We start from the raw sequence: 11,730 nt of genomic DNA on the forward strand, positions 1-11,730 counted from the left end.
GCCTGCCTTTCCTCCCTCCTTCAACTAGGCAATTCTTCCTCTGCTATAAAGAAATACTTGAGGCCGGGAGTGCTAGCTGTGGTCTGTAATCCCAGCACTTTGGGAGGCCAAGGCAGTTGGATCACAAGGTCAAGAGATTGAGACCATCCTGGGTAACATGGTGAAACTCCATCTCTATTCAAAATACAAAAATTAGCTAGGCATGGTAGCACACGCCTGTAATCCCAGCTCCTTGGGGGGTTGAGGCAGGAGAATCATTTGAACCCAGAGGTGGAGGTTGCAGTGAGCCAAGATCGCACCACTGTACTCCAGCCTGGTGACAAAGCGAGACTCTGTCTCAAAAAAGAAAAGAAAAATACTTGAGACTGGGTAATTTATTAAAAAAGATACTTTTTTTTAACTGGCTCACAGTTCTGCAAGCTGTACAGGAAGCACAGTGGCATGTGCTTCTGGGGAGGCCTCAAGAAGCTTTCAATCGTGGTGGAAGGCAAAGGGGGAACAGGCACATCACATGGTGAGAATGAGAACGAAAGGGAGAAAGTGGGGTAGGGAGGGGGTGCCACATATTTTTAAACCACCAGATCTCATGTGAACTCAGAGTGAGAGCTCACCATCAAGGGGATGGCCCAAGCCATTCATGAGGAATCTGCTCCCATGATCCAAATACCTCCCACCAAGCCCCACCTCCAACACTGGCAATTACAATTTGACATGAGATTTGGCAGGGGTATACTTTCTTTCTTTTCTTTTCTTTCTTTTTTTTTTTTTTTCTGAGACAGAGTCTCGCTCTGTCACCCAGGCTGGAGTGCAGTGGCCGGATCTCAGCTCACTGCAAGCTCCGCCTCCTGGGTTTACGCCATTCTCCTGCCTCAGCCTCCCGAGTAGCTGGGACTACAGGCGCCCGCCACCTCGCCCAGCTAGTTTTTTGTATTTTTTAGTAGAGACGGGGTTTCACCGTGTTAGCCAGGATGGTCTCGATCTCCTGACCTCGTGATCTGCCCGTCTCTGCCTCCCAAAGTGCTGGGATTACAGGCTTGAGCCACCGCGTCCGGCCTCTTTTCCTTTATTTTGAGACTAATTCTTGCTCTTGTTGCCCAGGCTGGAGTGCAGTGGCACGATCTTGGCTCACTGCAACCTCCACCTCCCTTACAGGTGTGCATCACCACACCCGGATGATTTTTGTGTTTTTAGTGGAGACGGGGGTTTCACCACATTGGCTGGGCTGGTCTCGGACTCCTGACCTCAAATGATACACCCACCTCGGCCTCCCATAGTGCTGCTGGGATTACAGGCGTGAGCCACTGCGCCCGGCTCGGGACATATTTTCAAACTATGTAACTCTTCATCACCTAACAGGATCCACACTGGGTTCAAAATCCTCACCCAAGCTATAAGGTAGCATACTCTGCAATGTACTCTTCTAGGCAGTTGCTTGGGCCCTCTCTTCTCCACAGAAGAGCCCCATCACCTGCATCCCTGAGGCATGAAGACACTTTCACATGCTTCTCCACTTCCTCCCCCAGATGGCTGGGGACTATGAGGAATCATCACTCAGTGGGGAGCCCTGACACACTGCTACTGCTCACAGATCCCTGGACTTGCTCCTGCTTTCCTCACATGGAGGACAAGCCACGATTCTGGATCGTCCTACGGGGTAAACCCACCTATGGAGTACCTTTCCCACGACGTGTGTGTTGGATCTACTGGGATGATCACTGGCCTGGTTGTAGCAAAGGAGCAATATACAAAAGATTTTGTCTCTGTGTTCAATGAGCTTATATGCAAACACATCCAGAATCAAGAACAAAGAACAAGAATCAAGAACAAAGAGCAAAAACAAAGAAATAAAACTGAAAGCAGTGAGTATAGATATCAAAGCTCAGAGAGGTGTGTGAGAGGTATAAAGCAGATAGCCACACAGCCTACTGAAGGACTCCAGCTAACTTCATGGGCCGCTAATCATAAACTATGAGCAACCGCTGGGCGCAGTGGCTCATGCCTGTAATCCCAGCACTTTCGGAGGCTGAGGCAGGCAGATCAAGAGGTCAGGAGATTGAGACCGTCCACGCTAACACGGTGAAACCCCATCTCTACTAAAAATACAAAAAAAAAATTAGCCCGGCATGGAGGCAAGCACCTGCAGTCCCGTCTATAGTCCCGGCTACTCTAGAGGCTGAGGCAGGAGAATGGTGTGAACCCAGGAGGCGGAGCTTTCAGTAAGCTGAGATCGCACCACTGCACTCCAGCCTGGGTGATATAGCAAGACTCCGTCTAAAAAAAAAAAAAAAGAAAGAAAGAAATCATGAGCAACCACGCATAGTTATCAAGGAGCCTTAGTGGGGCTGCACTGGCTCAAGACTCCACTGGGTCCTTTGCAATCCTGCCTCTGGATCATAATCAGATTAACTGGGAAGAAGAGAAATCCAAGACTTTTCTCCCATCTGCCACCAAACCTCTCTGTGCCTAGACCGGTGCTCAGGAAACACTGACAGGCTGATCCTCACATCCACTCAGTCATAGTCTAGTGTGCAACAATCCCAACGACATTCTCTGGTGCCTCTTACCATAGCCAGTGTCAACAAGGCTGAACCATCAGAACCCAAGCCAGTGACAATAAACACAAAGGTCCTACCCTCTCCCAAGGAGACATGTGTCTACTACATGGGAAGAATTGATCAAGCCCTTTGTATTTCAGAGTGTCACTTGTTACTCAGAATAACAAAGGATGAAGCAGAATTATTTTATAGACCTGTTTTTACTTGGTCATAACTTCCTGAAACACATTTTGTGCCCCCTCCCCACAGAAATACCAAAAATACTTTTGTAATTTAAAAAGAATGAAAAAAAAAAAAAAAAACTTGGCCAAGAAATCTTGAAGAGAATCTGTTTACCTTCCCTGCACTACTTCCCAGAATTTTGGATGACTAAACAATTCTCCTTTAAGAGATTTGGTTACTGGCAAAGCTAGTAAGTCAAAGAAGTTAAACAAGAAAAAAATCTCCATCACCAGGGATGCCAATAAATTTGGTAGAAAGGGGCTCCTAAAAGAAATACCAATATAGCTAAGAAAAGCAAGAGGAGGCAAAAGGACTACCAAATGGGAAAGATACTTCTTATTTTTTAATTCTAATGTTACATTCTCCCAGTTGTGTTTTGGAATCATGTAAAATGCAAACTTTCAATCACATCACTGTGCTGATTAAATAAAAAAAGTCTTTAAAAGAACAGAACCTTGGCATTCTCATATTTAATATGTAAGGTTTCAAAAGTGACTCCAAATGTTCCTAACAAAATAGCATCCCTGAGGAACATCAGCTCTGAAATACCAACAAGGCAGCCTCCCTGAAGAGAACAAACAGTTCACAGTGAGATCACTTAGCTGATCTCACTCCAGCACCAACATCTCAGAAGGACATTTACCACTCTTTGCTACTCGTCTTCATGTATGGAAAACCTACATATGTTACTTGAGAATTTAGGGACTCAGAAAACCTCATGAATTATCAAGGATCTAACTCTACTCAGTAAGCACTGAATTGAATCAAACAGAATCCAAGACATACGGAAGAAACGGGGAGCACGTTCCAACCCTGAGTCTGCCACCCAAGCAGCTGTGGCATCATAAAACCAGAAGTGTGGAATGATATCAATTGGTGCTAGGATCTGATCTTCCAATATGGGAATATTTATTTGTGTACCCAACAATGTTCCAAATGCCTTACATATACTATCTTATTTGATCCCCACTACAATCTTATAAAGTAGACATTATCATCCCCTTTCTGGTGAAACACAGACAGTGAGGTCACAAAAATTATACAAGGCAACAAAAGTAGCAAAGAATACAGGCAGTATTCAACCCAGACAATCTGACTCCAGAGTACATGCTTTTCATCAGACTATGCAGTCATTCCAAAAACCAAGGTGAAGAGTTGAAGCATAATGGTAGCTAGATATAATACTGAGCTATACTCATGACCTCAGTGGCTCCACGAGAGCTGCAGGTGGTATTTACTATTTTGAGGGGTGTACATGAATTGAATCCCCCTCCACCTCATAAGAGACAGCTATGTGAAGAAATCCTAGCAACAATCCTGTTCTAAAATTTATAGTCAGTCGGGTGCAGTGGCTAATGCCTGTAATCTCAGCACTTTGGGAGGCCAAAGCGGGTGGATCGCTTCAGCCCAGGAGTTCAAGACCAGCCTGGGCAAACCCAGCAAAACCCATCTCTACAAAAAATACTTTTAAAAAAATTAGCCAGGTGTGGTGATGCACGCCTATAGTCCCAGCTACTCAGGCTGAGGCGGTGAGGTGGGAGGATCACTTGAACCCAGGAGGCAGAGGCTGCAGTGAGCTGTGACAGTGCCACTGCACTCCAGCCTGGGCAATTGAGCGAAACCCTGTCTCAGAAAAAAAAAAAGTCACACCCTCATCTTCCAGCGAATTCGGATTTTCATGTGTTAAATTAGCTTAAGATGAGGTCAATGAACAGAGCTGGAAAGAAGTCAGCACCCAGGGCACTCTTCATTCACATTGCACACGGAAAGGTTGTCTTTAAACGTTTCTGTCCCTCTGGGCCCCAAAGCTAAATCTGAGGCAGGCCAAGGTCTCTCCTGATCTGACCTCAGTCCAGGCAGCCAGACACACCAGCACAGGCCACCTGGAATGGAAGTGCTCCTCACACCCTCTGCAGGCTCCCACTCCCAAGTGATGCACTGGACTCTTCCAGTGGGTAAGCAGCGGTGAGAGGTGTTCATCTGGAAACCTACCTAGAATCACTGAAGACTCCGAGTGCTAACCCTAATTGCTTTATTAGCACCCTGTGCCCCTCTTTTGCCGAAAGTCAGGTAGGTAAGAAGAATAACCTCTAAGCCAGCAAGTTAGCAGGGTAGTGGGGTACCATTGCTCAGCAGATGGAATCTGTGTTTAATGAGCGCTTTAACCCAATAGAAACCCAGTTATGTGGACTCTCGGTTTCTTTTATTAGAAAGTTACAATGCAAGGGTGGTATATTGTCAATGTTCTAAACATGGCACAACAATTAGTGTGCAGAGGGTAATTTATCAATGCCTTTTTGTGACACTAGGGATCAACAAGAACTATAATGATCCATCCAGCCTCCCACCACAATCCCTAAGTTTTTTTATAGTCACAGGTAATTACACCACAGAGAGATTACATCACTTCCATCAACAGGGTTTGCAGCTGACAGGAAGATGCTTTGCGGATGTTTTGGGAACTGTTTGCTATGGTCCCTATTGTTCCTTTCCAAGAATAGAACCACCTTGGCAAACCTTGTGCCTAAACTGGAACCAAACAACCAAGAGCCACAGTAGATGAGAACAGAAACAACCACAGAGGGCCGGGTGCGGTGTCTCACGCCTGTAATCCCAGCACTTTGGGAGGCTGAGGCAGGCAGATCACGAGGTCAGGAGATTGAGACCACTCTGGCTAACACGGTGAAACCCCATCTCCACTGAAAAACACAAAAAAATTAGCTGGGTGTGGTGGTGGGCGCCTGTGGTCTCAGCTACTCGGGAAGCTGAGGCAGGAGGATGATGTGAACCCGGGAGGCGGAGCTTGCAGTGAGCCGAGATCGCGCCACTTCACTCCAGCCTGGGCAACGGAGTCAAAAAGAAACAACCACAGAGGGAAACATGGTAATCCAGAGATGACTCCTGTATCCTTTTTATCCATCAGGAGAAAACATGGTCTCTTTCTTCCTCCATCAGAATAATTTTCTGGAGGCTGATCTGAGCACTTCAATCAGGAAATACAAAAAACGGGTCTCAGTGAAGCCTGTCACTCAGCACAGGTAGTGGGGCTCCCAGAAAAGACCATGGGCAAGAGTCAGACATACTGAGCACAAATCCCAGTCAGCCTCACCACTTAAAATCATCAGTCTCAACAAGTTATAGAACCTCTCTCTGGCTCAGTTTCTCTTTTATTAAATGATTGCACATCTGCCTGGAATGATAACAGAGGCTGACACATAATTGATGTTCTATACACATTAGTTTCCCATTTGTCTTCTTCTCTCAACTCAGTGTACATTATCTCTGACTCCAGGGTCCTTCTGAGATGAGGTGAGCCAGGGCCACCTGCCAACATCTCTCTGCTACAGGCCAAAGTCAAGTCATCTCCCAGAGAACCTAGTTCTCAACATTTTCCATTTTCAACGAAAACTAACTGCCTGGCTTTCTGTCATGTACAAATGCAGATGGCTGTTTTCCTTGCTATTCTAAAATTGTTTTAGGTTATTGTGTGATGTTTAACATGGCCTAACATGTCATGACAACATTTTAAGGGGAAAAAAATCAGAAACAAGTAAAATACTGACTTTGTTTAGTAAATAAGCTCAGGAAAGAAAGAGAATGCAAACAAAAACTTTTTATGAGTCAGCAAGCCAGTTGGATTGACATCAAGCTATGCAAATATGAGCTTTCTGAAGGCAGTGGGGATTCCTGAAGTAAATTAATCCCTCCTCACTGGTCAAATTTGATAACTGCTCCAAAAATCTCTTATCCCCAACTCAAACAGTACTTTGCACCTTAAGTTTTGTGTTTCAATGACAGCAAATAATATCATCTGCATAAAAAGTCTACTGCACGTCGTGACTCAACAGTAGGTCACATACCAATTCTGTTGTTGTTATTTGGGAATTACATCACACACTTCATTTTATATGCCAAGAGCCTTCCAATCATTTTTATTAGTCTACACAATATCAACTTAACATTCTTAAGGATTATTGTTTCTGTTTTGCAAAAGACACAAAGAGGTCATGTGATCTGCCTCAGGTCATACAGCAAGTTTCTTAAGACTACAGGTAAAATGAAAGACTTGGAGACCTGAGAAAGGCTGCTACAGAGAAGAGATCTTAATTCTACCTAGTCCAAGAAAGGCAAATTGGGTAGCATGTGCATAGATTTTAATTCTGGTCTATCCACTGCATGGTGTGACTAGGTGTGAAGAATAAGATATGCTTCCTTTTGCCACTCTTAAAAAGGAAACTTTTCAGTAATTCTCCCCATTTAAAGGAATGGCCAAGTGAAAGCTGGACCCAATGCCTCTCTAACACCTTTTCTGCTATAACTGCAAATCTCGAGCTGTGGATGAGAGAAACCAGTATGGAAACTGAACTTTAAACATGATGTAATTTTACTCCAGAACTCTGAAGTACCTCTTCATACATGATTCTTTCTACCTTTGATTGTGATCAAAACTGTGATACTTGATGAGATGATATAGATTATGATGACTGTGCTATCTACAACCAGAGATGATGCAGACAAATTGTCTCCAGAGGATGCCCACTTATCTATGTTTTGCGGGATTCTCAGAGTCGTGAATGTGCATGTACACACGCATATAGCCAGGGTCTACTACAGCCCACTGGATAGCAAGGCTGTATATTTTACAAGCACCCATTTAAAAACGTTTCTGAGGTGGGTGTTCAGGAGCAGCTATAAGAACAGGTAAGAAACGCAAGAAGAAGGCCAGGCACAGTGGTTCACACCTATAATCCCAGCACTTTGGAAGGTAGAGGGGAGAGGATCACTTCAGCCCAGGAGTTTGAGATCAGCCCGGGCAACATAAAAAAAACATTTTTTTTATTAGCTGGGCATGGTGGTGCATGCCTATGGTCCCAGCTACTCAGGAGGCTGAGGTGGAAGGACTGCTTGAGTCTGGGAGATCAAGGCTGCAGTGAGCTATGATTGTACCACTGCACTCCAGCCTAGCAACAGAGTAAGACCTCATCTCTAAAATAAATAAATAAAAAGAAAAAGAAAAAAGAAACACAAGAAGAGGAAAAGAGGCTTTTCCTGAACTAAACTGCATTTCCTCAGCTTCAGAGTATCTGAGATCCTGGTTTCTGGACAAGCCTGCTTGGCATGCTGCTTATGGCAGGCACGGCCATACAGGTGTGCTTTCGGTTTCAGGCCTAGAAAGGGTACCTTCTCCCCTAGAAGCCACTCCAAAGAAAGGGAAAAACATTGGTAGCAACTTGGTACACTGGATCTAAGCAAAGGTGAACCCCTTTCCCCTGCCAGTACACATGTTTTATGGGGGGTAGAAAAGACTTGGAGGTTGGGGTGGCAGGGAGGGAGCATTCTTTGCAGGTGGGGGAGGGGAAAGAAAACAACAGAGCCAACTTTCCCATCCTGGTCTGAGCCCACACTATAAACAGACACATTTTCCACAGTGGAAAATAATAATCCCTTTATCCAGCCAGTATGGAACCTGATAATTGATTTCGGACCTGGAGTGGGAAGTTGGGAAGGTGTGGGTAGTTCGAAAATGAAGTGGGGAATGGGAGGGATGCAGCCAACAAAAGGGAGGGTAGGGGTAAGTAGGATAGCTTAATGACACTCAAGAGGCTTCAGACACTTAAGACAGACGTTCTGCCACTAATACCATATGCCAGGGCAGTTTCCTTAGAGGAGCCTTGGAAGAAGCAGGTCACGGTGGTACGCCAGGCACCAGGTTAGGTCTTGGCCCTACCATTAGCTGTGAGACTCTGGGCAGCAAGTGCACAGTTCTCTGAAGCCCAAGCTGGTTCTGACTAGTCCTTCCTTACTTCCTGCTCTAACAGTCATTCCATTCACGTGCATACTTATTGAGCACCATTTGTTCTGGGCTGGGGGAGAACCTCTTTTACAAAGACCTAAATATTCTAAAGCCCCAACATTTTAGGCTTTTCAGACCACATGGTCTTTGTCACAACTACTCAACTCTGCCACTGTAGCATAAAAGCAGCCATAGACAATACATACATGAATGAGCACTGCTGTGTTCCAATAAAACTTTATAGACATTGAAGTTTAAGTTTCATATACATTTTTACAAGTCATGAAATATCTTTCTGATTTTTCCAACCATTTAAAAATATAAACAGTTAACTGCAAGGCTCTACAAAAGCAGATGGCAGATAGGATTTGGCCTGTGGGCCAATATGCCAACTTCTGCTCTAAAGACACACTGGTGAATAAAAGAGTCACCACACTCTGCGGTTCTGCAACTAGCACTTCTAGAGGCTTCCTCTGGTTTTGGGGTGACCCTAAGAAAGGAGGCTGTGCTTCATTTTGTTGCACATTGGTGCAGCCTAGTCTTCTCTTCCTTTGAAACCTCATATAACCTTGATGGCCACATTGTGGGGTCCCAATCATTATGGCCTCCTGGGTTGTGCCAGGAGTTCCTCATAACTAGGGAGAAAAGATTTGGGTTAAGTGTCAGAATGGGGTGGAAGGAAAGGCAAATCTATGTTGGTAGTGGAGAAGGCTACAATGGAACAAAAAAATCTGTAATTGTTTCTTCCAACAATTCAGGAAAAAAAAAAAATAAGATTAGCTGAGACGTGCCATTATCTGTTTACGTTGGGTAAGTGGGTGGTGGGAGCTGATAGAGAATGAAAGAAGCAGCACTAAACTGTGGAGGCTCTACAGCCACAATATACCACTCCCCTACTGTCCCCACCAAAGTCCCCTTCCAGGATCTAGTTCTGAGATCCCTCTCCAGGAAGCACTGGCCAAGGAAACTGCCATGTATGTGCTTCTAATAAAGTCCAGTAGGAACACCAGTACTGGTGAGTTCAATGATGATTCTGGAGCTCGCAGACACAGAGGTAGGTTGTAGCACACCACTCAGAGGCCTACTGTACACACCCAAATACAGCCTTTCTAAAAGAACATTTTGTGTAGAAGACCACACAAAGACTGCCTAGAAGGGTCTCCGGAGCACTGTTGAAGGCAACAAACACAAAAAGGTTCAACGGGCCGAGCACGTGGCTCACGCCTGTAATCCCAACACTTTGGGAGGCCAAGGTGGGTACGGGTGGGTCACCTGAGGTCAGGAATTCAAGACCAGCCTGGCCAACATGGTGAAACTTCATCTTTATTAAATATTAAAAATATTAGCTGGGTGTGGTGGCACGTGCCTGTAGTCCCAGCTACTCAGGAGGCTGGGGCAGGAGAATCACTGGAAGCCGGGAGGCAGAGGTTGCAGTGAGCCAAGATCGTGCCACTGTACTCCAGCCTGGGCGACAGGGTGAGACTCTGTCTCAAAACAAACAAACAAACAGGCTCAATGGTGCATTTCTAGTCCCTGCTAGGGCCCGTCCAGCTCACCATCTTCAATCGCAAAGTCCTCAGAATCATGAAAGCATTAAAGGGTCAAGGAAGTGACTTTAAATGTTATTCCAGGTAGACCCATTCATCTGACAGAAGGAAAAACTGAGCCCCAGGATGGTTAATTCACTTGCCCAAGATCACAACATTTGTAGTGTCAGTGACCGGGTCTTATTTTCACTAAACTGTAATACTTCAACTAATTCTGAGAAAAAGCACAGAATGACGAATGAACAAAAGAGAGCTAACAACCATTACATACTTATTACCTCAATCTTCACATCCATCCAATGAGGTAGGTACTATTATTATCCCATTCTGCAGCTGAGGAAACCGAGGCTTGCAGCAGTAAAATAACTTGTTCAGAGTCACAGGGCAAGCAAGTAGTGAGAATGAGCACTGAACACAGGCAGTCTGATTCCAAAGTCTGCCCCCTTAACCCGCATGTCATGCTCTGAACCCTACACCTTTGTCCTCCTGATGATGATTATGGCTGGGGGGAGGGGTGACAAGGTTACCACCAGCAGGCTGCCACACATCCCTCCTCCAGCTGACTCATTAGGCCCCAGAAGGACTGGCTCCCTGCTATACTTACTACAGCACAAAAGCCCTCCACCCTCTGCTCTCCCTGAAACTGCCTGCCAGGAGGAGAGTCCCCTGTCCTAGTCTTCCTTAAATATTTTCCCACCCACACACAGAAGGCAGGTCAGGACTTACCGGAAGCAAGTCCGTCTCCAAGCAGGGTGCAAAGGATCACCAGAGGAAGGAACACTCCATGTCCCACGGAGGCCACAGCAAACACTGAGGTGCTCTTTGGTGCTATCCTGCCATGGCACATCTTTTATCCGTCCAAGTTTTTTAGAAAGAAAAAATTTAAAATCCAGAAGAATCCTAAAGTTGGCCGGGAGCCGATTCACCTGTAACAAACAAACAAGGACATAGATAAACTGAAAACTTCAACCATAAGTTAGTCAAAAGCAGCCACTTTGGTAAGGAAGTCATAATCACACACAAAGTTGAGAGAATTCAGGAGAGGCAAGCACAGAAGTGGCTTTTCAACTCCTCCCTGGGGAAACAAGGCCTGCAGCGTGCAAAAGCCAGAAGGTGAGCTCTGTCTCACCTGGATGTCGGTCAGGCACAGCAGGGCTTTCAGAAATTGCCCAGTTCTGCCCCACCGCCTGCCTGGAGGCTCCAGCAGAGAGGCAGCTATTGACACAGAGCTGCTACACCCAAGTCAGGCTTTGCCTTTGCCACCTGGATTCAGAACAAGTTCAACTAACCAAAAGGAAAAAAAGAGAGAGAGAACACGTGTCGTAAAGAGAGAATACACCGCCTAGAGAAGGAATGCAGCAGTGGGAGCTGAGGGCCCCAGCCTGCTGGCTAAACTGCCAAAGGCTGATGAGCCAGAGGATCTGACTCGACAGCCGTGAATCTCAAAAATTGACTAATTAATCAAGGCTCACCCAACACACCTGTGACTACATTCTGTTGGCTATCCCTGAAAAAGATGGGGCGGGGGGAGGCATGGAGAATGGGCTGTAATTGCTAAATAGTCCTACCACCTACCCACTCCAGTGCTGACAAAGACTTCAGAAAAGTAGGA

The 11,730-nt window shown here is 45.6% G+C and overlaps 1 protein-coding gene across 1 annotated transcript in view; it reads right to left on the reverse strand.

The window, feature by feature from the left end:
* SUSD6 (sushi domain containing 6) overlaps positions 1-11,389 on the reverse strand; it is a 58,976-nt gene extending 47,587 nt beyond the window's left edge. Inside the window, exons 1-2 of the mRNA XM_011949671.1 lie at positions 11,248-11,389; positions 10,845-11,044 (exon numbers count right to left, since the gene is read on the reverse strand). Coding sequence (XP_011805061.1) covers positions 10,845-10,965 — 121 coding nt within the window. The 5' untranslated portion in view covers positions 10,966-11,044; positions 11,248-11,389. The remainder of the gene's footprint in view (positions 1-10,844; positions 11,045-11,247) is intronic.
* Positions 11,390-11,730: the final 341 nt, after the last annotated feature.

This window comes from Colobus angolensis, unplaced genomic scaffold, assembly GCF_000951035.1.
Source record: "Colobus angolensis palliatus isolate OR3802 unplaced genomic scaffold, Cang.pa_1.0 Scaffold3, whole genome shotgun sequence".
NCBI lineage: Eukaryota > Metazoa > Chordata > Mammalia > Primates > Cercopithecidae > Colobus > Colobus angolensis.